The sequence below is a fragment of the Bubalus bubalis genome, chromosome 2 (genome assembly GCF_019923935.1).
Source record: "Bubalus bubalis isolate 160015118507 breed Murrah chromosome 2, NDDB_SH_1, whole genome shotgun sequence".
Classification (NCBI taxonomy): domain Eukaryota; kingdom Metazoa; phylum Chordata; class Mammalia; order Artiodactyla; family Bovidae; genus Bubalus; species Bubalus bubalis.
Genome location: NC_059158.1, coordinates 44,627,699 through 44,653,367, shown reverse-complemented (window position 1 = coordinate 44,653,367; position 25,669 = coordinate 44,627,699). Strand labels below are relative to the sequence as shown.

Here is a 25,669-nt window from a genome sequence, read left to right as displayed (position 1 = left end):
TGTGAGTCATAGGATTTCATTACATCTTGGGGGGTTGGCCAGACCTCCAGGGGCTCAAGAATTCCAAGGTGCACCCCTTTCTCTTTTTTTAATATAATTTTATTTTTGGTTATTTTTGGCTGTGCTGGGTCTTTGTTGCTGCTCAGGCTTTTCTCTAGTTGTGGTGAGTGGGAGTACTCTCTAGTTGCTTGCATGGGCTTTTCATTGCAGTGGCTTCTCTCGTTGCCCAACACAGGCTCTAGGGCAGGAGGGCTTCGGTAGTTGTGGCTCCCAGGCTCAGCAGTTTGGATCCAGGCTCTAGAGCACAGGCTCAGTGGCTACAGCACTCGGGCTTAGTTCCTCTGAGACACGTGAGATCTTCCTAGATTGGGGATCAAACCCGTGTCTCCTGCATTGGCAGGTGGATTCTTCACCACTAAGCCACCAGGGAAGCCCCACCACTATCTTTCTTATCTCAAGTGCCACCTGACTTGCTCTGCTTGCAGACAGCCACGGAATCGGGCAGTGTCCAAGCAGGTCAGAAGCAGGTCAGAGGCCTGCTCTCCTGCTTCTGAAGCCTGAACAAGACTACCTCCACTTTAATTTCCCTAACAGTCAGGGGACTAAGATCCCACATACCATGCAGCACAGCCGAAAGAAAAAGGAAATCTCACTATGCCTGTCTCATCTTTCTAACCTGGTTACTTTTTCCTCATTTTTTCCCAACTTCAGGGAAGCCTCCTTTATCTCCTCTTCCACTTCAATCGCAGTCTTGTCATCTTGCAATGAGTGTGACCCATCATGAAACTGAATGGCTAACGTGCATCTTTCCATGTAATATCCACTCCACAGGAGGGAAGAGGGCAGGGCCCAACCTTTAAAGGAATGACGGAGCCCAAGGACATGACACAAACTGACTGAACCAAACAGGTCCAAGATGGTGGACAAGTCGACTCACCCTAGATCTTGATCTAGGTGAATGCTGACTGTAACACATAATCCAGCTAAATGACACTCCCACAAGGTGACAGTTTCAAGATCAACCAGCAAAGACCCATATGTGGGTGGGGGCCCAGTTCCTGGAAATCTCCACCCCTTCCCCAAAAGAGTTGGAATAATCCTCCGACTCATTAGCCTATGAAGTTACCCAGCCCATGAAAGCGAACCGTACTACATTTCAAGCCCATTCTTGCCTTCTGAGATGGCCCACACTCCATCTGTGGAGTGTGTTTCTCTCTGAATAAATCCACTTCTCACCTATCACTTCGTCTCTCACTGAATTCGTTCTTCAACGAGACGTCAAGAACCTGAGCTCCATTAAGTCCTTAAGCCAGGTGTGTGATCTGTCGGAAGATTCTGAGTTTTGTCTGGGTTCACACCCTGGCCACATGGATTCGAGTCCCAACCTGAGGTGAACGGTTTCATCTCCGTGGGGCTATTTGAGGTAAATGGGGCTGTGTTCACAATTCGAGCACACATGTGAGGAGGAAACTTGTTCCTCCCATTCTAACGCAGTTAAAAACAGGTGTTCCAAGTGCCCTCCTCCAACATATCCAAACCATTAACAAGCAGCCACACAGGAGCCTCCTGGTTGAGAGCCCGCAGAAAGGACCCTAACCTCAGTTAAACTGCACATGGGAGTCCACAGATAACACAGCCTTCCAGCGGTCCTGGAGGAATGAGAGTGGAAGCCCAGGAGAAATATTTGGTGAGGCCCCATTTCTGAGGCAGGGATTTCTCTCTTCTCAGGAAAAACCTGTCTCTATTTCCTGTCCCCTCCTCCCAGCCACCCCAGCCCTGAGCCCACAGCCACTACACACAGCTTTTATAACCGTTTTCCTTTATTGTGCTTAGCGGGGCATCCAGGAGGGGGGTGGGGTGGGGGTGACGTTCATTGAGACAGAGAATACACAAAGGGATAAACTCTGTGCTGCCTTCCAGTGGCCGCTGGTTCTCCGTCTCTGGGCCAGGTCAGGCCTCCTTCTCCCAAAGTGCGATCCGGCCCAGGTCCCTGAGTCAGCCAGGCTTCCCCCAAGGAGGCCCGCGGGTCACCGCCACCATCACTGACTGGCCTCCCGGTACTGGTGCATCAGGTCACTGACGTCTGTACTTTCCACTTTCACCCAGCCGTCCTCCTTCATGTGGTACACTGCAGGCAGACGGGAAAGAGCATGGAGTCATGGTCCCCTCGGCGAGGCCCTGCTGACACTGTTACATCAAAGGCGACAACAGCAGCGCACGCTCTCGAAGCCCTTGTGACGGGGGCTTCAGCGCCCCGCTTCCGGCTCGGAAAACCTGCTCTCTGCCACCCTGCCTCCCCCATACCTCCCGATCTCAACCCCCCGCCCCCACCCCAGGGACAGAGGGGGGCACTTTGATCTCTTACTATTGACAACGCCTCCAGAATAGCTGTCTCGGTGGGTGGCATGAACAATTGCCCTTCGGCCCAGGTCATAGGCCTCTTCAATACTAAGGTCAGGTCGATAGCCACTATCCATGACCCCATAGGCATGGGAGTTCCCACTACCCGTGGAGAACATATTTCCCGAGAGTCGAGTCCCATTCTCATCCACATAGTAGAGTCCAGGACCCTATAGGAAGCAAGAAGGTTGGAAGTTGTTGGTAACACCCAGATTCAAGTGTGAGCCACAAGAAGTGGACCAGAGACTACAGATGAGCCCAGGAACATGGGAACTAGGAAAGCACTTTGGAAACAATCGTAGAACTTTGAGGAGGAAAAACAAACTTGAAATCAGCTATTTGATCCAAAGGGACAAACTTATGAAACAATGGTCCACATCTGGACCTAAAAATTGCTGTTAGCAACAGTTCTGCAACCAAGCTTTCTCTGTGCCATGCAGGGGAGGGGAGGGAGGGGAGTGTAAGGCGAGGAAACTTACCTCTCGTCTACACCTTGGAATACGGAGCAGGATGGGGACTCACCTTCTTGTCCCAGCCACAAATCATGCTGCCCATGGAGAGGCCCATGCCCCGGTACTGGCACATCATGTTGGAGAGCAGCTTGGAGGCGGCCGACACAGAGATACGCTCCCCATTCCGCAGATAGTACAGCCTGGGTGAGGACCAGACAGTCCAGGGAGAGAGTTTACAAGGGGCAGGAGGGCAGCCCTCTGGGCAGGTTACTTGATGGGCAGAAAATGGCTGAAGAGATTAGCATCTAAAAGGAATGGTTCTGTAGGATCTCAGGATGGGCAAAGATCTGGAATTTATATAGAATTCTTTTCTTTTTTTAAATTCTTTGGGCTCTTGGTGGAGCATGTGGGATTTAGTTCTTGAACCAGGGATCAAACCCATGCTCCCCATGTTAGTGTGTGGAGTCTTAACCACTGGACTGCCAAGGAAGTCATCAAAATCACCTAGAGAAATCCCAGTAAATGATATCCCACTAGAGTTGATGGTTATTGCTAAATAATTGACAAATAACCTGGGCTTCCCCAGTGGTTCAGATGGTAAAGAATCTGCTCACAATGTAGGAGATTTGGGTTCAATCCCTGGGTTGGGAAGATCCCCTGGAGAAGGGGCTGGCAACCCACTCCAGTATTCTTGCCTGGAGAATTCCATGGACAGTGAAGCCTGGTGGACTATACAGTTCATGAGGTCTCAAAGAGTCGGACAGGATTGAGCTACTAACACGTTCACTTTCACTTTCAATCTGGCTTCTTGGCAGGAGCACAGGCTTGAGATTAGAGAGAAGGTTTTTTAATCACCAAAAGGTGGCTTTTTGAGATAGGACATTAGCACTAAGATGTTCTGTGAGTGTAGGGAGAATGGGGGAGGAGCAGTGATCTGCAAGATGCAGAACCTGGGCTTCGAAGAGAGTAAGAGACCTGGCCTACCTGCACTCCTTAGCCAGCAGGCGCTCCCAGTACTGGCAGTCAGCCGCACAGCCGGACATGGTGCCGAGCAGGTAAGGGTTAATCTCAATCACCTTGTTCACCTTTAATGTGGCTGGAAGAAGATGGAGTTTGGGGAGAGGGGGGATGAGCGCACAGGTTTCCCTGAATGTCCTGAGTCAACATCTGGTCCCACTTTGGTGCAGATACTGGACTCCTGCTGAGAGGAGGGCCCAGCTCCCCAGATTCCGCCAGCCGGAACCCACACACTCACCAATGTAATTCCCAGCTGAGGCCCGAGAATCCACGGCCACAATCACCCCATGCTGGAACTTGAAGGCCAGCGTGGTCGTGCCATGAGCCATCTCGATCTGCACCTTACTTTCTCCATTCCCACTCAGGGACCGGAAGAATTCAGTGGGCTAATGAGACAGAAGAGGCAGAGAAAGGACCACTGCAAACTTCCGAAGATGGATGCTCCAGGAAAGCAAATTTACAGAACGTGGGAAGGTGAAGATAGCCATACCACGAATAAATGAAGCAGTTAACAACCCAGTTTTGCAAGGAAACGATTGGGGAGACGAAAAAGAAGAGGCCACGACACTGACCTTTTCCATTTACCAGCACAACCAGAAATGAAAATAAAAAAATTTTAAGTTACCATAACTAAACATTTTAAGGGTAACTATAATGATTTTCCATTCATAGGTCATTTAATCCTCAGGAAACACGTTTTATGAATTGTATCCCCACTTTACAGAAGAGAGGCCCAGGAGATCTAGACCAAGTGCTAGGGGACTTGACCGAGGCACACAACAATGAATGGCCGAGGCCAGGCCAACCGCTCAAGGTCATAGGTTTCCCAAGAGAGTCTACAGCCCCTGTATCATAGGGTCGCCCAATAAGAAAGACTCCGTGATCTGTGTGTGATGGAGAACGGGCATCCCACCCTCAGCTCTTTGTCCTAATCTGCACTTCCTAGCCCTCAGGCGGCCAGCCCCCAGGTTCCACGTGGCCTCTTCCCCAGCTCCAGCCCTGGACCCCAAACGAGGCTCTCCTAAAGGATGCCCCCTGCGCGTTTCCCCGCTTCGGAACAGCCTCCAGGCAGCCCCTCCGTTACTCTGCGCACACCCCCACCGAACCCCCCCCCCACCCCCCTACCCCACCGCCCGCCCGCCTGCCTCCCACGGGATTTTGTTAGAGCCCTGACCTGCATGCCCCGGGGGAGGGCGAGCTCCGGAGATCGCAGGGAGAAGCCGTAGTGGCCGGGGTCCGAGCGCTGCCGGCTTCCCGCGAGGGGCACAGCCCAGTCCCCCCGCTGCCCTCGGGGGGCTCCGCACACGTCTAGCAGCGCCATGGCCGCCCAGCACCCAGAGATCTGGCGGCTCGCGGAGGAGGAAGTGAAAGCGAAAGCCCGAAGCCTTAAGGGGAGGGAACCAAAATGTTTTCCACATCCCCCTGCCCTTTCCGAGGAGGCGTCCCGTGCGAGTCCGGGCACCGGGAGTGTTAGGTTGGGAAGAGGCTTCTCTGCTTCGCCTTCATGGAAATTGGGGAAACGAGGGTGCCAGGCCGTTAGAAGAAAGGAAGAAAGACAGAGCGGCTTCGAAAGCCACCCCTCTCCCTACCCGGCGATGAGGTTTCAGCGAAAGACACGGCCAGCCTGCGGCATCCTCCGGGGACAGTTACGGGGCGGGGTGGGGGTCATAGCATCAAAAGCGCAGCCTCACCCCCAAACGGGTTCAACCTCAGCGAGAACCTGGGAGCAGTTTCAGCGGAAACGGAGGAGGGGGGCGCCTAGGAGCCTCGTTTTATAAAAAGTAGGGGAGGGCTAGGAGTGCGTGGCGGCCCTGAGTCCCAGGACAGGTCCCGGGGCGACCGCCCGCCGAATATACCTGCACGAGTCGGGGAACGGAGAGCCCAGGAGAAGGTACAGCCCCAGACTTCCGCCTGGTGCCTCCTAGGGCCTCTCCCAGTTCAACGGTCTCCCCAACCTGTAGCCACCCACAAGAACTGCACTTTCCGCCCCCAGCTCCTCGCGTAATTCTTGCTGGACCGAGCACTCCGGAGCTCGCCTTTTCTAAACCCCGCCTCGCCTTGCAACCTGATTAGGCCTCATCTGCCCAGCAACTGTTGACGTCACACGAGCACGGCGCGCTCTGAATGGAGGAGGTGTACTAGAGCGCCCCGCCCACTTCGCTGATGACTCCCGCAGGTTCCACGGCACAGCGCGGTGAACCCCGCTGCAAAAGGCCGGCGCTGGCGAGAGGGATGAACTGCTTTCAGCCGTGCTCACCCTCCAGCCTCCTCCTCCAGGTTCTGAGGCACTGCTGCTGCTGGCGCCTTGGAGGACGCTGCATCCCTATCTGGCTCACTCTTAGGGGGGCTGGCACAGAGGGCTGGAGAAGTGGAGAGAGCAACCATGGGAACAGAACACTTAGGGGAGAAGATGCCACACTTCGGGCTGGGGATCACTGAGGATGCCGAAGGAGGGAAAGACCCGGCTTCCGAAAAGTGCGCTGCAAACTTCGGCGGGCCACTTGGGCCACTGAAAATATGAGAAACCAGGGTACAAAACACCAATTTTATTATAAATATCAAGAAACTACAGTGTACTTATGCAAGAAACTACAGTGTATTTATGGGCCAGCATCTGCCTGGGGTCGGACTGGAAAGAAGCCGACCTTCCATGTGTATTCTAAATATTTCTCTTCATTGTCTGGGTGCTAGCCACAGCAACCCTGGCTCCAAACCCAGTTACACAAGGAGTTAGCACCCCTGTTTTCAAGCCTGAAATCCTCATCACCACAAGAGGAGCTTGGAGAGCAGGTAACACTCATGGCAAAATTTCAGGCATCACCTAGGGGGTTACGTTTCAGAAGCAGCTGCCCATGCTGCAGCTCTGGTAAGACCTCTGTTCTCAAACTCTCCACTATAGACAGGAGGGAGTGAGGGAGGGAGACAGAGTCTGCGGGTCTGAGGCGTGTTTCATTCTGGAGCCCCTGGCCCGCCAGGAGCCTGCACCATGGCCCAATAGCGTCCTTCATTCGTCATGAGCTGCTGGTGGGTTCCTGCCTCAATGATCGTGCCTCCTTCCAGAAAGAGGATGTGGTTGGCCTGCTCCACCGAACTGAGGCGCTGGGTGATGAAAAGCACTGATCGAGACCCCCGCTCAGGGCTTTCATAGAGCAGCCGCTCCACCTGAGAAAAGACACAGACTGTCAGAGCTGAGGACCCCCCCCCCGGCTCAGGAAGACACCTGTGCTTCCAGAGCTGGGAGAGACCTTGCCTCAATCAATACCACCTCTGCCAATAACCCCAAAGAGAGTGAAGAGTCTCCTTCTGAGTGCTTCTCTGTCAAACTTATGATCTGTGAAGGGCTGTTTACATGAGGTGGCAACAGTGGAATAAAAGTAAAGAGTCCTAGGGTGAAACTCAAAACAAGAGAGGGGAGGGTACTGGAAAGCCTCTCCACCCTAATTTTTATATTCTTTTAAGGAAACAAAACTGAGTAAAGAGCATGAGCATTCAAGTCAAGCAGACTTTAACTGGGGTCCAGGTTATGCTACTCAACAGCTGCACAACACTGAGCAGGTAATTCCACCTCTCTTAGTGTCCATGTGCTCATCTGTTGAATGAGGATGACAACAGCCAGCTCACAAGGGTTCGTGATAAGTGAGGGAGAGAGTACATGTGAAGGGCCATCCAGCATGGCTGGCACATAGAAAAAGTTCAATTCACATTAGCATTACAAGCATGGCCTTTTGCTCATGTTTGGCTTCACTGATTCAGGATTGTAGATCATCTCTTCTAACCAGTTTTAGGCCTCTTGGGCTCCCCTGATGGCTCAGTGAGTAAAGAATCCACCCACAATGCAGGAGACACAGGAGACTCGGATTCCATCCCTGGGTCAGGAAGATCCTCTGGAGGAGGAAATGGCAACCCACTCCAGTATTCTTGCCTGGGAAATTCCATGGACAGAGGAGCCTGGTGGGCTACAGTCCAGGGGGTTGCAAAGAGCCAGATATGACTGAGCATATGGCTCTAGGCACTAGGCCACCTTGGAGAGAAGCTCGTGGGAACTGAGAACTACAAGGACTGGATTGGAAAATTTCCATGTAGTATAATGACAGAGGATGAGTGAGGCAAGGCAGCTTGGGTGGGAAATAGGCGATAAGAAGACGACTGTCTCACCAGGGATTGGCTGTTTGCATCCAGGGCGCTGGTAGCATCATCCAGAATGAGTACGCGTGGTTTCCGGATCAGGGCTCGAGCCAAGGCCACTGCCTGTCGCTGACCCCCTGACAGCTGGCTCCCAGCCTCACCCACCTCTGCAGAGACAAGGGCCAAGGCGAGGACTGGGTAAGCACACGTGCACACACAGGCACACCCAACAAGGACTGCTGGATGCAGCAGGGTAAGAAAGGTTCTGGGAAGGTAAAGGAGTTCTGAGAATATGAGGATGCAAGAGACACAAGAACAGGATCTTAACTTCAAACTGATGTCAGTGGGGTGGGAGGAGCTAAGGAATGAAGGCAAGACTACTGGGGTTTCAGTGAAGGTAAAGATGTCTGGGGGGCGATGGGAGCAAGCACCTGTGTCGTAGCCTTCAGGGAGCTCAGAGATAAAACCATGGGCTCCGGACTCCACTGCAGCAGCTGTGATTTCCTCCATGGTCGGCTCCTGGACCAGGCCATAGGCAATATTTTCTTTAAAGCTTCTTCCAAACAGCAGAGGCTCTTGTCCCACAGCAGCCACCTAGGACAAAATACAGTGCAGAGTCATAGAACAAGGAACACAGGAGTGTGGTCATCTAGAGACTGAAGGCTGAGCGTCTCCACTGAGAGCCTGTCACAAAGTGTCACGGCCTCTCTGCTGACCACACGCCCACCTGTCCCCCAAGGTCTCCTAACTTGCGCTCAGAGTGCCCGCGGAGAAGGCTCTCCTGACTTGAGGCTCCCTGCCCTCCCCCATACCATCTTCTTGCTCACCTGTCTGTGCAGGTAGCGGTGCTCGTATTTGGGGAGGGGCTCCCCATCCAGCAGCACCTGGCCCTCGGTGGGCTGGTACAGGTTCTGCAGCAGCGCGGCCACCGTGCTCTTCCCAGACCCGTTGGGCCCCACCAGCGCCGTCACCTCACCAGGACGAAGGGTGAAGGTCAGCCCCTGGAAGCCGGAGAACCACACACTAAGAGAGAGCCAGAGGCCCCTAACCTTAAGACCAGGTATCATCCACTCATTATGGTGTCTCGTCTACGTCTTCCCCCAGAGAAGAAAGGAGAAAAGCGGGGGAAATACGGCAGCTTCTCCCCTCCCACAGACATAGATCGCTCCCCGTGGAGTAGAGATGAAAGATGAAACAAAGGCAAAGGCAGAACTTAAGCACCAAGAGCCACATGCTGGATCTCAGACACTGCGGGGAAAAAAGAAAAAATCATATTCAAAAGCACAGTTGGAAAGAAAAAGGAAATACAGAAGACTGGAGACACAGCCTCTGCTTCGGTGATGCCTTACAGGAGAACCTTCTCCCTAAGGGCATCCACTCCCATTCTCCTTGGAAATCTGGACTATTCTTGAGTTTGGGGCAGCTTTTTGTTTATTTATGTATGTATTTTGGCTGTGCTGCATCTTTACTGCTACATGCGGACTTTCTCTAGTCACAACAAGCAGGGGCTACTCTATTTATGGTGTGTGGACTTGTCTTTGCGGTGGTGTCTCTTGTTACACAGCACAGCCTCGAGAGCACATGGTCTTAATTGCCCCATGGTGTGTGGGATCCTCCCGGATCAAGGGTCGAACCCATGCCCCCAGCATTGGCAGACGGATTCTTAACCAGCGGACCACCCAGGGAAATCCCTGGGGCAGTTTTAGGGGACAAATGCTGCTCATCTTTGCCTCTGAAGGGTGAGGGAGGGTCTATACATGGTGCTAAGCAGGCTGAAGGCAGGAAGACCATTTAGGATGACCGAGTTGAGAGGGAGGCTGGAGGAACGGAGGGATCTGTAGGTTTTACCTGCAGCACGGGGACATCCGGACGGTTTGGGTAGGCAAAGGAGACACCCTGGAACTGGACGACGCCGCGCAAAGTTAAGGAAGCCAATGATCCACTTTTGGGGCAGTTAGGGACCCGGTCCAGGTATTCAAATATTTTCTCTGAAAAGCCCACAGCCTTCTGTACCCTGGGGTAGCTGGACAGCAGCACCTGGAGGGGAGGTATGAATAGTGCGGTGGGACGCAGGAAGGACCCAGTCTGTTGCTAGGGTTACGGGATGTGAGGAGGGTGAGGGAGGGAAGGGAAGTGACTTGAATGGCGGTGGTACACAGGAAGGAAAAGCACTGGGGAGTGGCCACGGAGGGACCTCACCTCAACAGCTATGGTGAACTGGATCTGGTACAGAATAAAGGTGACCAGGCGCCCACTGCTGACAGACCCACTTGTCACCAGCTGCCCGCCAAAATACAGGATTCCCACCTTCAGTAGCATCCCTGAGAGCTGTGGAGAGACCACAGAGAAAAAGGGACCGAAGCAGGAAAGTCAAGAACCAGCATGGCTAATATCAAGGAGAGAGAAAGTCCCTTTGCACCAAGTAACACATGGAGCTCAACAGGGATTAAAGGATGAATCACAGCATCCCATGGTGTGATCACTCAGGCGCACAGGATACAAGTCAACTACCATCATCACCATCACCAGGAATGCCTTGTTTGGGGAGCATTCTGCTCTTCACAAGAGGCTTTCATGAACATGATGTCATCTAATTTTCATATCAAGAATCTTATAAACAAGGTTATAGCACTCTCATCTTTTAAAATAAGAAAATAAGTCTCAGAGAAGGTAAGTTACTATTAATAGCCCATGGCTACAGAGCTAACAAGTGGTAGCGTCAAGGCAGGAACTTCTGATCACTGGTCTAATTCTCTGTCAGTTACATCACAAGATGCCCCTCCTCCTTGGCTTCTGCTAGTCCCTTGTCTCTCACAAGTACATCTGCAAAGTCCCAGCATGAAGCTGCCCAACAAAAGCTACCTGCCATTCCCCACGCTGCCCCATGAGGCAAGGAGAAGTCCTGGGACTGGAAGACATGGTGCTTTCCTATAAAGGGGGTCATGGAGATTCTGTGCACCATGGGGAAAAGAAGCCATGTAGCATGCCTAGAAAGAGGGAGGGGGTTCAGAACACTAGGTCACCCAGCCCCTGGTTGCTAGGATACAGACACTGACCCCACCCCTGCCCAGTGAAGGAAGAGTGCGGAGCAGGGTCAGGGGAAGGGGAAAGGTGACAAAACATTTTGGGAACCAGGGGATAGGCATTCATGCCCAGGTGCTCACACTGGAGGTCCAGAGGTTGACCGCGTAGGCCAGGGCCTCCTTCCGGTTGAGCACCATCATCTCATGCAGCTTTTGCCTGAACTTCTGGGCCTCACCCTCTTCATTGGCAAAGCTCCGAACTGTAGGCATGGCTGACAGCACCTCGATGGCCACCTGGCTGGACTTTGCCAGAGATTCCTGTACCTGTTCTGCCAGCACCTGTGGAGATATGAACCAGAGATACCACACGAGGTTGGCAAACCATGAGGGATGCTAGGACCTGAATTATCCAATCAGAGATTACAGGTGAGAGGCAGCAGAGGGACAAGAGAGAAAAAGACACAGCTCCTACCACTCACCAGCCCCCCGCCCCCATACCAAAGAGAAACAGAAAAGAGGGAAATGCTTCAGAAGGGCCATGGGGGTCATATTCCTGAGATCGGTGTCATATTCTTTTATTTTCTTTTATATTACAGTACAGTTTATTTGGGGGCTTCTGTGGTGGCTCAGTGGCAGAGAATCTACCTGCCAGTTCAGAGATATGGCTTTGATCCCTGGGTCGGGAAAATCCTCTGGAGAAGGAAATGGCAACCCACTCCAGTATTTTGCCTGGGAAACCTCATGGACAGAGGAGCCTGGTGGGCTACAGTCCAGGGCGGGGGTTGCAATGAGTTGGACATGACTTAGCAACTAAACATGGGAAAGGAAATGGCAACCCATTCCAGGACTCTTGCCTGGAAAATCCTGTGGATGGAGGAGCCTGGTAGGCTACAGTCCATGGGGTTGGAACGAGTTGGACACGACTGAGTGACTTCACTTTCTTTCTTTCTAGCAACTAAACAACAACATAGCTGATTTATAATATTGTATTAGCTTCAGTAGTACAGCAAAGTGATAGATATTTATGTATATATACACATATATATATGACTTCCCATGTGGCTCAGTGATAAAGAATCCGCCTGCCAATGCAAGAGATCTGGGTTCCATCCCTGGGTTGGGAAGATCCCCTGGAGAAGGAAATGGCAACCCAGTATCTATTCTTTTTCAGAGTCTTTCCCTATATATCATTACAGAGTATCGAATAGAGTTCCCTGTGCTATCCAGTTGGTTGTTACTGATTATTTTATTAATATATATACAGTAGTGTCTATATGTTAATCCTAACCTCAGTGATCGTATTCTTAAAGACAGGTTGTGGGAGATGTTAGAAGACACGGAGAACATGAAAACTGACACTGAGCAGCCCAAGAATGTGGACAAATAGACCCAGAGAGATGATGAATCAGTGCAGGCGCCAGGAAAGAACCCTGACAGGAAGCGAGCCCACCACATCTGGGTGATAGGAGTCAGTGTAGATTGAGGCAACTCCCCAGACACACCTTGTACCATTTCCCCATCTTCTTAGGCAGAAGAAAAAGCAGGGGCAGGGTGACCAGGGTGATCATAGTGAGGGATGGGGACGCCCAGAGCATGAGCCCCAGGAGACACAGTCCCCGGATGAGGTACCACAGCAACAGGCTGAGATCCGAACTCAGAGACTCACTCATGGTGGACGTGTCATCTGTCACCCGAGATGTGATTTCACCTGTCAAGGGTTGGGGAGAAGAGGGTGGTGTGAATGAGAATCTCAGAGTGATGGGAGGGACAGGTGAGCCAGGGTGCCAAGGGAAGGGTTCTAAGAAGGCTGAGAAGACAAGGTCAGTGGTTAGGGAGACTTGGAACCTCAACAAAAGGAGAAAGTGTTCCAGAGGAAAAGACTGGCTAAAGACTTTCCAGTTTAAAAAAAAAAAAAAAATGCCCTTGTGAATTTCCTTTTCTCTGACAGATTTCTGTTCTCTAAGAACTTTTATATCCCAGGTACAGGGGCAGGAAAACTTAAGCAGATCATCTAACATAGCTGGAGAGAAACAAAGTTGCTGTTAGACAGCAGTCCAGGAAACTGTAGCAAGCACTGGACTGGGAATCAAGAGAGGGATTCTGTCTCTGAGTTCATCTCTGTCCATACGAATCTATGCAAGTGCCAGCATTTGGGGATGGCCTCAGTTCCCTTCTCTGCAAAGCAAGGTGGCTGGACTCTGTAATCTCAAAATTTCAAGGTTTTAAATTCCAGTCATTTCTATCTAAATACACACAGAGGGATAAGTCTGTGAGGCTTGGATGGAAACACTAGGCTTTTCTTAAAAGAAGTATATTTTGCTCTTGAGGCATGTTGAGAATAAGACATGACAATGTTCATGTGTGAGAGACAGAAATCAAGGTTATAAGTAAAAGAGGAGGTATGGGCTTCCCTGGTGGCTTGGATGGTAAAGAATCTCCCTGCAATGCAGGAGATCTGGGTACGATCTCTGGGTCGGGAAGATCCCCTGGAGGACCCACTCCAGTATTCTTGCCTAGAGAATTCCATGGACAGAGAGCCTGGTGGGCCACAGTCCATGAGGTCCCAAAGAGTCGGCATGACTGAGAGACTAATAATACTTTATGGGTATATAAACAGTAAGTGAATGGATAGTGAAAAGATTTTCATGAGAAACCTGTTTGGTTCTTTTGAAAAAACTCTGTCTCCTGGCGCAGGACAGCGTGAAACACCTCTCCCTGTAGGTGGCTATGCATGCGGCCCATGCTGCTGTTGTAGATTCCATCCGCTGCAAACTCCAGCACTGCGCTACAGGGAGACAAGAGAAGGGGGCCCGGCGCGGTCAGGAGGTCCCCCAGAAGTTCACCCTGGACGGCAGCCCCAACTTCCAACTCCCACTTTTTCCGAATCCCCTGTCCCGCAGCCTTCCAACTTCAGTGCCCAGACCTGGCTATGGTGAGGACCGACATGAGAGTCACGTTCTGAGTGAAGGCAGCGGCGGTCTCATCCTGTACAATCCAGTCGGTGAGCCGGCCAGTGAAGAACGGAATGGCCATCTCCCCTGCGGAGGGGAAGAAATAGCAAGTCTAAGCAGGTCAGCTCTCACCAGGCCCTGGCCCACCGGCCTTTCACCTTTATTCATTCTCCTGCAGAGCAGTGGTTGAAAGATACCATCTCCACTTACACGGGGCCCAAAGACCTTTAGAGGTTTAACGAGGAAGCCTAGCGGTTGTAGGATGGGCTGCCCCGGAAAAGCCCTTGTCCACGGTGGCCAGTGAAGCAACAACACGCAGGGCAGCCCTGGAGTCCAGGACCCCTGATAATTACCCAGTCAGGACCTTCCCGCTCCACTGGGGTGATCAAGACCTGAGCTGGGTCCCCTTCCCCTCACCCACATTTCCGAGAACCCACACCAATTGATCTCACTGACCATGCCCCTCTATTCCTACCCAGTCCTCCGGTCCCGTCCCCTTTCCCGTTGCACCCCCACCCCCACCCCCACCCCTTACCGAAACAGGAGAGGAACACCAGGGCCAGAATGAACTGCACGTGGCTTTTCTCCGGACCCAGGAAGACTAGAAGCCGACTCATCGCCAGGCCAAAAGCCCCGCGAGCTCCTTGCACCCAGAGGCTCCTGACCTTATACCACAGGGTGGCCGCGGGCAGTGCCGCCCAGTAGCTGAAAGCGAAGGCGTCCAGGCGACTTCCCCAGTGCAGGTGCCCGGCGCTGACCGCGTCCTCGGGGGCTCGCCAGGAGACCAGCTCTCGGAACAAGGCGAGTCCCGGCAGGGCCAAGCCCAGCGCCGCCGCCAGCGGCTCCAAAACAGCCAGCCACCCGAGGACTCGAGTGCTTTCCCTCCGGAAGCCCAGCGCGGCCCCGACGACGCCGCGGGCCCCCAGCCACAGCAGCGCCCAGCGGCTCAGGCCGGCCACCCAGACCCGGAGCAGCGGCAGCGCAGGGGGCACCAGCCGCGAGGCCACTCGGGGCAGCGCCGGCCGGAGCAGCATCCAGTCGGCGAGGAGCAGCAGCGCCGTCCCCAGCCACTCGACGGCGGCGCGGGGGAGGCGCGGGCGGCCGCGGGGAACTGGGGACCCCGGGTAGGCCATGGGCGCGCGCGGTACCGGCTTTCGCTGTCCCCGACGAGGTGCTGTAGGAGTCCGAGCCCGGGGCAGGAGCCGGGACCGCCGCGGGGAGGGGCCGGGGCGGGGCCTCGGAAAGTCCCGGGAGCCGGCCGAGCCCGCGGAGCTGCCCAGAAGCGGGCGGTTTAGCGGAAAGAGAAAACGAAAGCGGCCCGGCTTCCCAGGCCCGGCCCCTGCGGAGGCGGCCGGCCCAGAGCACCTGGGAGGAGCACCGGGACCTCAGATCCGAGGCTGACCTCCTCCATCGCCACCCGAGCCCCGCCCCGCGTACCACCGCCTCCTGCAGGTGCCGCGCTGCCCGGGACTTTCTGGCCCCGGGTCTGCAGGCGGGGCTCCTGCGTCATCCGTTTCTGGGCAGATCCGCTGGCCCCGGTCTCTTGCGTCATCTATCTCCGGGTAGACCCGCCCCGCACAGGTTAGCTCCCGGCCGCCCCACGCGGCGGCGCGGACTCGGGCGCCCCCTGGCGGGCGCGGCGCGGGGGCGGGACCTCGGGCAGCGTGCCACGCGCGGTCCCAGGTCGGAAACCAGAGCCCGGAGCGGCGAGCCTCGCGGAGCCGGGATGCTGCGGACCGGAGCCCCCAACGGGGACTTGCCTCGGGCAGGAGAAGTCCACACCGGGGTAATGAGTCTGGAGCATCAGCGGAGGGACGGAGGGACGGGCGGACCCTAGAAGCGCCACAGGGTGAACTCGGAGACTCGCAAGAGGGAGGAGACCGCTTGCAGCAGCCGGGGCGCGCATCCCAAAAGGAACACGGGCGTCTCCGTACAGAAGCAGGGTGCCCGGGTGGCCGCCAAGGGACTGGGCGCGAGGGGCCTGCGGGGAAGGGGCGCTTGGGCTCCGATCTGAAAGCGTTGAGGGGAAGCTGCTCTACAGCGCTTTCGCTTTCACTCTGGACTAGAGACAGGGGCTGCTTCAATGAAGGGGGAGAGAGCTGGGGAAGGTGCGCAGAGATCAGGACACGGTGCCCAGAGTGAACAGGACGGCACTTGGGAGCGTGTGGGGAGGAACGCGTCCCACGGACCTTTGATGGACTCGCGCGGGGGAACTTACAGCCCCGGCACTGCTCACGGGGGTTCCCTGTGAGCTGGCGCTGCCAGTGCCCAGCCTGGTCCAGGAAGGAAGGCAGCTACTTGGGCCGGGTGCACCGTGCTCCCCTCCCGGTGTCTTCCTCATCCACCTCCACAACCTGCTAGAGGACTTTTGCCCAGGTTGGGCCCCCGGGGGGCTGGTGGCAGCCCTTGGCTGGCTGGCTTCTGCTCTCAAGTGACCGCCACCACTCTCAGCTTCCGGCAGCCTTGTTATAACGGAGTAACCTCTCGGGTGGGGTTACTCCTGATCTCTGGTCCGCTCTTCACGATGAATCAGTGTGTCAAAATGAGCACTCCGGCCAATATCCCCGGAGGCCAGAGCAACTTATGAAGCCCTGAGGAATATAGCAGTGAAATCATTTATTAATTAGAAACTCTTCCCCTCACCACCAGATGAACAGTGGAAAGAAAGTAAGAAGTACAAGTCAGAACAAACCCTGGGAGCTGGATGGGGGTTTTAGTCCTGTGTGACCTTGGGCAAGTCACTTGCCTTCGGTATGATGCAGTTTCTTCGTTTGTAGGATCTTTAAAGTTAAAAAAAGAAAATGTGGCTTTATTCTCCTTCACCTTTCCTTAATTCTTTTATTGACCTGGAAACGTCAGCTAAAACTCCCCAATCAAATCCTCTCTTGCTACAGATCTCTTCCCCTGGCTATTTACTCTTTTAAAGAAAAAAAAAAAAATTACTTTTTAGCCACTCCACATGGCATGTGGGATCTTGGTTCCTTGACCAGGGATCAAACCCATGGCCCCTACAAAGGAAGCACAGTCTTAACCACTGGACCACCAAGGAAGTCCCCTTGCTGTTTACCTCTTGATCAGAAATTCTTAAATGAGACCTTTATGTTAAACTGTCCCATGTGTTTCTTGATATTTTCCTCCTTCCTTGACACGTGGCCATGGTAACCACTGACCTCTGAGATGTTTTCCCTTGTTCAGTAAACTGATTAAGGGGAGAGTGGGGTGGATGATTCTGGGCTAATAAAAAGGCTTCAGCTTGTTTCCCAAGGTCACGGTCACTTGCTGTGTGGCAAGATCTGCAGCACATCTGTGCACACAACAAGCCCGCGCAGAGGTCATTCATTTGTGCGGCTGCGTCATCAGGGCCTGGAAGTGCCCCCCTGAGCCCTTCACTCAGAGGGAGCACTTAAGCCCCAGGGAGCTTCATCCCACCACTCTCTTCACAGCGGAAAGAATTTTAGGGATGCCATTCTTTCTTTGTGATACCACCAGCCAGACTCTGACATTCCCTTGCAGCCAGAAAAGACAATAGACAAAATGGGAAGAAAAAAAAAAAAAATCCCATCCTGGGAGTTGACTCTGGCCTAAATTACCAGATAACCTTGAGCCAGTTGCCTCCCCTCTCTGAGAATGTTTCCTTATCTAACATGAAAGGGTCAAGGCTCTTCTGCTCTGACGTTCTATCCCATGTCTCCGCAGACAACCATCATGGCAGTAGAGTTTGATGGGGGCGTTGTGGTGGGATCGGATTCCCGGGTGTCTGCAGGGTGAGTACCAGTGACCCTGGGTACTTTTGGAAGGAAGCCCATGGCACCTAATGCACATTTTTAATCATTCATAAAGAGACTGGCAAACTGAAGCTCTGGAGAAACTGAGTGAACCTTTCAGAAAGGCACTATAATAAGATATTGGGTGAGGGATTGGGTCTCTGAACTCATGGAGAGCAATCTGGGGCCTGAATGCTAACGTGGCCTGTCCCAGGGGGTCATCGAATTGGGTCTGAAAACAGTTTAGGAAATAGGGATTTCAGAGTTCTTCCTTCCATCTGTGTTTAGAGATAGAAAAGATGGTTCTGCCGAGCAGATATCCTGGTTTCTGATCCACTGTGTGAACTAAGTTTGTCTTTCTCCCTTTTGGCCAGTTTCCCCACATACAAGAAAAGTATACAGGATTAGATCAACATTACTTACTTTACATGCCATAGGACACACAACTTCCTCAAGATGGTTAATAACAAAGAAAAATTAGTAAGGGGGAGATTGTTCTTAATTTAATGTAGTATTTTTGTTTTATTATAAAATGTAAGTCTGATTTTGATTATTACTTGCAGTGTTTCATTTGTCTGAGACAATTTTCTCCTTCCTGCTTTAATCCAGGCATTAAATTTCATGTACTCTGAAGCCATTCTATTGTCAAAAGAACATCAGAAATTTTAACAACTCGATGTATGATCCTGCAGTCCCACTCCTGGGCATATATCCAGGCAAAACTGTAATTCAAAAAGATGCCTGCACCCTTGTGTTCATAGCAGTACACGTGTTCTTTATCCATTCCTCTGTTGATGGACATTTAGGTTGCTGCTGTGTCCTGGCTATTGTAAATAATGCTGAAATGAACACTGGGGTGCATATATCTTTTTGAATTATAGTTTTCTCCAGATATATGCCCAGGAGTGGGATTTCCGGGTGATATGGTAGTTCTAGGTTTAGATTTTTAAGGAAGCTCCATACTGTTCTCCATAGTGACTGTACCAATTTACATTCCTATCAACAGTATTAACGATGTTCCCTTTTCTCCATACCTTCACCAGCATTTATTGTTTGTAGATTTTTTTTATGATGGCCGTTCTGACCAGTGTGAGGTGATACTTCATTGTAGTTTTTATTTTTACAAAAACAGAGACTCACAGACATAGAAAACAGACCTGTGGATGTGAGGGTGGGGGAAAGGAGGAGGACAGGGACTGGGATTGGCAGGTGCGAACTGTTAATGTACAGAGTGGATAGAGCGTGTCTCTGATAATCAGTGGTTGAGCATCTTTTCATGTGCTTTTTGGCCATCTGTGTGTCTTCTTTGGAGAAATGTCTATTTAGATCTTGCACCCGTTTTTTGATTGGATTATTTGTTTTTTGATATTCAGCTGAATGAGCTATTAGTATATTTTGGAGATTAATCCCTGTTGGTTGCGTCATTTGCAAATATTTTCTCTCATTCTGAGGACTGTCTTTATACTAAATTTTTTATATAATTCACTTTGCTATACACCTCAAAGTAACACAACAGTGTAAATGAACTATACTCCAATACAAAATTTTTAAAGATGTGATATATATGTATATTGTGTGTGTGTATATACATATATATATATATCTCACAATGGACTATCAGTCCTAAAAAAGAATGAAATAATGCCATTTGCAGTAATGGCAGAGATGATCAAATTAGGCACAGTCAGAAATAGATATCATATGATATCACGTATACATGGAATCTAAACTACGACAAATGAACATAGCCACAAAATGGAAACAGACTCACAGACGTAGAGAGCAGACCTGTGGTTGCCGAGGTGGGGGCGGGGAGAGGACTGGGAGGCTGGGATCAGCAGACGCAGTTATACATAGAATGGATAAACAACAAGATCCTACCATGCAGCACAGGGAACTTATTCAAAATCCTGTGATAAACCATGATGGAAAGGAATATGAAAAAGAAGAGTATATATGTATAACTGAATCACTTTGCTGATCGAACCCGGGTCTCCCGCATTCCAGGCAGACGCTTTAACCGCTGAGCCACCAGGGAAGCCCCGTAGAAATTAACACAACACTGCAAATCAACTATACTTAATTTTTTTTTTTTAATTGGCAACTCTGACACTGATGACTTTGCACTGCTTGCTGACAGGGAGGCGGTGGTGAACCGAGTGTTTGACAAGCTCTCCCCCCTGCACCAGCGCATCTACTGCGCTCTCTCCGGCTCAGCTGCTGACGCTCAGGCCATAGCGGACATGGCCGCCTACCAGCTGGAGCTCCATGGGTATGAAACGGTGGGCTCCCCCGTCCAGGCTGCCTAGAGTTCCCCCACTCAGTGAACGCCAGCACCGTGTCCTATTCCAGGGGCGCTACCGTGGAAAATTAAAACTTCTTGCTTTGCCTTCAGCTTTCATTTCTCTTTGAACTGGTACTTGACTCTCTCAAAGCTGGTTTCTGCATCTGTAAAGCAGAGATAACTAACAGCACCTCCCCTACCTCACCAGATAGTTATTTCCAAAACCAAAAAATATGCGTAAAAGTGATTTGAACACTGCAGATCACTCTCCTAATATAAATAGTGAGGAAGAAGATGAGGACTTCGCCCACCATGGTATCAGGTGGTGACCGTGTGGGAACCAAGGTCATGGGGCAGAAGTGATGCTTATCTGCTAAACCCATATGTGCAGGGCTCCGGCAGCCAGGAGACTTTTGTCACTGGGGACCGGGGGACAGGGGACAGAGTAAAGGAGGGAGAACAATTAACAATTGAAACCTTCTTCCTAGTGGGTAATGTGAGACTCTGGTTCCCCTGCACCAGTGGGAGGGGAGCTGGAGTCTGAATCCTTACAGCTAGTTTTTAGGGGTCACCTGGCAGAGATGAGGATGATGGTCTAGGAGGGTGGACCTCCAGGAAAGCGTATCACCACCTATTCCTAACCCTTCCTTCAGGATGGAACTGGAGGAACCCCCGCTCGTTCTGGCTGCTGCAAACGTGGTGAGAAACATCACCTATAAATATCGAGAGGACTTGTCCGCACATCTCATGGTAGCTGGCTGGGACCAACGCGAAGGGGGCCAGGTGAGTCTCTCCCAGCGTCCCCCCTTCCTTGGAGTTACCCTCTCCCACAGAGAGGGAGATGGCGGTTATATGGCATTCCAGCCTTGAGTTCCAAAGACACTGCCCCTAAAAGTGTAGGACAGTCTCAAAAGAGAAGCGTATGAGGTGCTGGGGCTTCACTGCAGGGCGTGGAGACCACCTGCCTGTCTCAGGGCTGAGCAGAGGATGCAGGCTCCCGGAGTCTGAACGGAGGGTGCCTCCCCAGGTGTACGGGACCATGAGCGGGATGTTGATTCGACAGCCCTTCGCCATCGGTGGCTCTGGCAGTGCCTACATCTTTGGTTACGTGGATGCGGCGTATAAACCAGGCATGTCCCCGGAGGAGTGCAGACGCTTCACCACAAATGGTAATACGCAGGCAGGAGGGCACCTGGGGCAGGGGTTACACGTGGTAAGGATTTCAAGTGTGAGGACGAGAAAGACATCGATGCCCATCTAACAAAATGTCCAAATGGGACACCTTTGAGAGTGAAGGGGCAAAGGCTAAACGAGATGGGCTTTCAGGACAAAGTTCAGATGGTCAACAGTCTGCCTGCAATGCAGGAGACTTGGGTTCGATCCCTAGTTTGGAAAGATCCCCTGGAGAAGGGAATGGTTACCCACTCCAGTACTCTTGCATGGAGAATTTCATGGACAGAGGAGCCTGGCAGACTACAGTCCATGGGGTTTCAAAGAGTCGGACATGACTGAGGAACTTACGCACTTCAGGACAAAAGGCATAAACCAAGACTGTTCTGTGCACACCAAAGAAAGATCTAGGGTGACCACAGGAAACCAGTTGTGCGCTTGGGCCAGCCCGTAAGAGCCAACTGTTACATATTCAAGGATCTGGGAGCTGCTTGCTTATCTACTTGTTACAAAATCATCATGGTGGGAGTATTGAGACCATGGACGTTGCATGAAGACCTTTGTATTTTTCTAAGTTGCATCTCTAAATACGCATCTCTAGGAGATGTGTTCTGAAGTCTGCATGTAGTAGTAGGCATGTGGGCAGAAGGGAAGGGAAACCGTTTTTTAAAAATAGTTATTTATCTGGCTGCACAGGGCCTTAGTTGCAGCATGCGGGATCTAGTTGCTTTACCAGGAATGGATCCCAGGCCCCCTGCACTGGAAGCACAGGGTCTTAGCCACCAGACCACCAGGGAGGTCCCATGGGACGCGACTTCTGCAGCTAAGCCGCTCTCGCTTCCTCTCTCCACCCGGCACCCTCTGCAGCGATCGCCCTGGCCATGAAGCGGGACGGCTCCAGCGGGGGCGTCATCTACCTGGCCACCATCACAGGCGCTGGGGTGGACCATCGCGTCATCCTGGGCGACGAGCTGCCGAGATTCTATGACGAGTGAATCTCCTTCCTCGGACTCTCCTTCTTTATTTTGTAATAAACTTTCTGGAAGCAGAAGCTGGTATGGTCCATGTGCACTCAGAGAGGTGAAGCTTGGGAAGGGGGCTTCTGCCCACCCAAATGTTAGCGTATCTTTTGTATTCTTTTGTCCCCTACTTCTAAAACATCTTTCCCACAGGAGGGCAGTGGGGGAGCAGGTGAGAATCAGGTGTACGTGACAGATCTCAGGTAGCTAAGACAGCTACACACCTGAGAATTAGCTAGAAGCACCAGCCAGATCACGTGGAAAAGGATTCCTCTCATAACGCATTCATTCACATTAGAAGCCAAAACATGATAAATGTTTAAATATTTGTGGAAGGGGGCCTTGTGAATTTCAAAGAATAGTAACAATAACCCAAAAAAGCAACATTTATTGAACTGAGCATTGGCTACATGCCTGTAAACTTTTTATCTCTTAGAACCCAAACCAAAAAACCTTAGGTATGGGCTACAACCATTGACACTTCAGTGTAAGAATCGATGGAAGGTTACTATGAGTAAGTCATGGCAATTCAAAAGTGGAGATGTGGGATTTTGTTCACAAATGCCCTTCCTCTACCACTGACATGAAACCTGTTCCCTCAAGACTCATATACCATCTCCTCCCTGAAATCCGCAATAATTAGCCCAGCCCAACATTTTAACACTTGGGATGCTGTTTGATGTTTGAATAACTGTATTCAACAGGCTGAGCTCTGGACCTGTCTTTGCCAAGCATTTCCTGAGTGACAGGACAAACTACTCCCCTTCTCTGAGCCCTTGTTTTCTCTTCTGTCAAATGGGGTATTGAGTGACTTCTGAGATGCTTTATAGCTTTGACCGTCAATGCCATTTGACACACAAGTGAGCAGTCAAGAGGTATATTTAACAGAATCCTAGTGGGCCACCTAGGAAGCTTCTGTCTGCTTTTCTTTCCTGATCTCAGGCGAAACATACAAAGCACCCTAAGATATCCCTATGTTCTTGGTAGTATGTATTCGGTTTGGAGAAAACGAATCTAAAATTACTATTGCCTTGAGTTCTTTCTAGCCACGAGATTTAACTTATTTTGAAATTCAATGTATAGTTTGAGTATATTTTTCCTGCTGATTACAACAACTCAGAACACTGGAGAGTAGACAAAAGCAGGCACTAAACCACTCTGAAAAATAAACAAAAAACAGGTGGATTGTGGAGAGACTTAAAACCAGGGGAGACAGCGTTCTGGGGGGAAAGGAGGGCTCAGAGGCTTTTCCACTTTCCTCTCACAGCTCTGCCCTGAAGTCCGGCGTCAACTGCAGAGCTGCACTGCTGAGCTGCATCTCCGAGAAAAACACTATGGTTCTGGCCAGGGGAAGGGAGAAAGCGGGCCCCTGTGGGCCGGAGGGCGCAGGGGAATCTCCCAGTTGAGAGAGCTGGGGATGGGGATTCCCTGACTCTAGGGATGAATCCTTGTGACAACCTGAACTGCACATGCGCGCCACAAAATCAGACAGCACAGCAGAGGCCTTGAGAATGTAATGCAGATACCAACCTTTAAAAACTGGAGAACTCAATGCAGATACCAACCTTTAAAAACCGGAGGGCCGGCTTTTTCCTTATTGGCCAAAAAATTTGCATTGTTGTGCCCCTCATTCCACAAAGGGCTTGTAGCAGCTTACAATGTAAAAAGGAGGAGGAGGAAAAGAAGAAAATAATTAGAAAAAAGACAAAGTTAAATAAATGAAGCCAAGAGGTAAAACTAAAACACAACATGAATATCTGTTTTTAAAAAAGAGGAGTGGTATGCTGGAGCTGTCTTGAACAGCTTAACAAGAGCAGATTGTAAAACACTCAGGAGATTCGAAAGGCAGTTGTTAACCTCTGGTAGTTTGACATTGACCACGGCAGAAATATTTATACTACAGAAACCAGAAATGCTACGTATCAGAACTTTGGGTTTTGTTTTGTTTTGTTTTTTCCCCAGAAAGCCGGTTTACCAGGCCATGCATTGACCAGCCAGCTATCCACAAGCTTAGTCAGTTTTAAGCTACAGGGTAGTGAAAGCAAAGAAGGAAATGAAATCAGGTACAAGATTCAAAAGATTCATTTAAAAAGCAGGGACCTCCCTGGCAGTCCAGGGGTTAACACTCTGCACTGTCAAAGGCCCACGTGCCACCTGCTGTGGCCAAAAGATTAAAATAAATAAATACAATGAATATAAGGAGGAAAGCTTTTTAAAAAACTATAGGGACTTCCCTAGTGGTCCAGCGACTAAGAATCCATCTTCCAATGCAGGGCATGCAGGTTCGATCCCTGGTCAGGGAACTAATAAGCCCGCATGCCACATTGAAGACCCAGTGCAGGCAAAAAAAAATGTTTTTAATTTTTGAACTAAAAAAATTAATAAAACTTCTAAGAGTATTTTAAAAATAATAATAAAGGAAGAAAGAAAATCATCCAAAAGCAATTATATATATAATTTTTCAAGTCACGTAGAATATTTACTGAAAGAGAATATGCATGATGCCATAAACTCCAATAAACTCCAAAGTATTAATATCTTTGAAACCACACTCAGCAGCCATACTCTATTAAATTAGAACTTGATAACAAAAGGACACCTAAAATTCTCATGGTTTTCAAACTAAGAAAATTTTGATAAATAGCAGATTTAAAAGATGAGCCATAAAAGAAACTTACTCATTCAGGAGCACACGGTAAAACTGTTAGCTATCGAATTCTGTGAGACATGATTAAAGGAGTGCTGGGAATTTTATAACTTCAAATACATTTATTAGAACAAAAAAATGTTTAAAATAAATGATGTAAAAATTCTCCTAAAACTTTGGGAAAACAGCAATTAAGCAAACCTAAAGAAATAAGGAAGGAAATTTTCTACAGTGGTATCATACCCACTGCATTGCTTTATGTGTTCGTCGCTCGGTCATGTCCAACTCGTGGCGACCCCGTGGACTGTAGCCCACCAGGCTCCTCCGTCCATGGGATTCTCCGGGCAAGAATACTGGAGTGAGCTGCCATTTCCTTCCCCAGGGGATCTTCCCAACCCAGGGGTCAAACCTGGGTCTCCTGCATTGCAGATATTAGTTACCTATTGCTGTGTAACAAATGACACTGAAATTTAGCAGCTTAAGGTAACAATCATTTACAAGAGGGCATTACTAGGATCACAGGGGAAATTTAAATATGGACTGGGTGTTAGATAATATTATATCGTTTGTGAGTATCTTGGAGGTGATGTTATTCTGCTTCTGTAGAAGAAATGTCCTTATTCTTAAAATACACATGCCAAACTATTTCAGGGTAAAATGTCATGATGTCCACAAATTTTCTCAAATGGCCTTAAAAAAAATAGTTCCTCAACAGGAAACAAATACAGAAAAATGTAGCTTATTAATACAACAGAATACTACATAAGCAATGCATATTAATGAACTACTGATAATGCAACAAGATAAATTTCATAGA

The 25,669-nt window shown here is 50.6% G+C and overlaps 3 protein-coding genes and 1 long non-coding RNA gene across 8 annotated transcripts; 2 read left to right on the top strand and 2 right to left on the bottom strand.

Moving 5' to 3' along the window:
• Window positions 1-1,802: 1,802 nt before the first annotated feature.
• Window positions 1,803-5,858, bottom strand: PSMB8 (proteasome 20S subunit beta 8). Of its 3 annotated transcripts, XM_006050287.3 has the most exons (7): window positions 5,726-5,858; window positions 5,044-5,254; window positions 4,108-4,255; window positions 3,837-3,948; window positions 2,923-3,052; window positions 2,366-2,570; window positions 1,803-2,128 (listed from the first exon to the last, which is right to left on the bottom strand). In XM_006050287.3, the coding sequence occupies exons 2-7, from the start codon at window positions 5,188-5,190 to the stop codon at window positions 2,040-2,042; spliced, it is 831 nt and encodes a 276-aa protein (XP_006050349.1). In that variant the 5' UTR covers window positions 5,191-5,254; window positions 5,726-5,858; the 3' UTR covers window positions 1,803-2,039. The 3 variants fall into 3 exon arrangements, with proteins under 3 accessions (XP_006050349.1, XP_044787667.1, XP_006050348.1); XM_044931732.1 differs by lacking the exon at window positions 5,044-5,254 and having other exon boundaries at window positions 5,726-5,841; XM_006050286.3 differs by lacking the exon at window positions 5,726-5,858 and having other exon boundaries at window positions 5,044-5,628.
• A 542-nt stretch (window positions 5,859-6,400) lies between these two features.
• Window positions 6,401-15,238, bottom strand: TAP1 (transporter 1, ATP binding cassette subfamily B member). Of its 2 annotated transcripts, XM_006050288.4 has the most exons (11): window positions 14,504-15,238; window positions 13,941-14,055; window positions 13,672-13,802; window positions 12,520-12,725; window positions 11,159-11,356; window positions 10,194-10,322; window positions 9,843-10,031; window positions 8,822-8,995; window positions 8,426-8,588; window positions 8,025-8,161; window positions 6,401-7,031 (listed from the first exon to the last, which is right to left on the bottom strand). In XM_006050288.4, exons 1-11 carry the CDS (start codon window positions 15,099-15,101, stop codon window positions 6,819-6,821), a joined length of 2,253 nt encoding a protein of 750 aa, XP_006050350.1. In that variant the 5' UTR covers window positions 15,102-15,238; the 3' UTR covers window positions 6,401-6,818. The 2 variants fall into 2 exon arrangements, with proteins under 2 accessions (XP_006050350.1, XP_025127749.1); XM_025271964.3 differs by lacking the exon at window positions 10,194-10,322.
• LOC123330322 lies at window positions 8,056-10,387 on the top strand. Its single transcript, XR_006546162.2, has 2 exons — window positions 8,056-8,192; window positions 9,099-10,387. It is a non-coding gene; the product is annotated as an uncharacterized LOC123330322 (long non-coding RNA).
• Window positions 15,239-15,410: 172 nt separating the features above from the next.
• PSMB9 (proteasome 20S subunit beta 9) lies at window positions 15,411-22,237 on the top strand. 2 transcript variants are annotated; one of them, XM_044931742.1, is made up of 6 exons: window positions 15,411-15,549; window positions 17,665-17,732; window positions 19,873-20,004; window positions 20,670-20,799; window positions 21,044-21,185; window positions 22,054-22,237. In XM_044931742.1, exons 2-6 carry the CDS (start codon window positions 17,674-17,676, stop codon window positions 22,179-22,181), a joined length of 591 nt encoding a protein of 196 aa, XP_044787677.1. In that variant the 5' UTR covers window positions 15,411-15,549; window positions 17,665-17,673; the 3' UTR covers window positions 22,182-22,237. The 2 variants fall into 2 exon arrangements, with proteins under 2 accessions (XP_044787677.1, XP_006050351.1); XM_006050289.3 differs by lacking the exon at window positions 15,411-15,549 and adding an exon at window positions 15,597-15,754.
• Window positions 22,238-25,669: the final 3,432 nt, after the last annotated feature.

Coding starts and splice junctions, on each gene's coding strand:
- PSMB9 (XM_006050289.3), top strand. CDS start 15,695: ATGCTGCGGACCGGAGCCCCCAACGGGGACTTGCCTCGGGCAGGAGAA. Junction 15,755..17,664: donor CAGGAGAAGTCCACACCGGG/GTAATGAGTCTG, acceptor ATGTCTCCGCAG/ACAACCATCATGGCAGTAGA. Junction 21,186..22,053: donor CAGACGCTTCACCACAAATG/GTAATACGCAGG, acceptor CACCCTCTGCAG/CGATCGCCCTGGCCATGAAG.
- PSMB8 (XM_006050287.3), bottom strand. CDS start 5,190: ATGGCGCTGCTAGACGTGTGCGGAGCCCCCCGAGGGCAGCGGGGGGAC. Junction 3,949..4,107: donor CTCAGCTGGGAATTACATTG/GTGAGTGTGTGG, acceptor ATCTTCTTCCAG/CCACATTAAAGGTGAACAAG. Junction 2,571..2,922: donor TTTGTGGCTGGGACAAGAAG/GTGAGTCCCCAT, acceptor TGCTTCCTATAG/GGTCCTGGACTCTACTATGT.
- TAP1 (XM_006050288.4), bottom strand. CDS start 15,101: ATGGCCTACCCGGGGTCCCCAGTTCCCCGCGGCCGCCCGCGCCTCCCC. Junction 14,056..14,503: donor GGTGTTCCTCTCCTGTTTCG/GTAAGGGGTGGG, acceptor TCCCCTCCGCAG/GGGAGATGGCCATTCCGTTC. Junction 8,162..8,425: donor CCCTGAAGGCTACGACACAG/GTGCTTGCTCCC, acceptor TTGTCTCTGCAG/AGGTGGGTGAGGCTGGGAGC.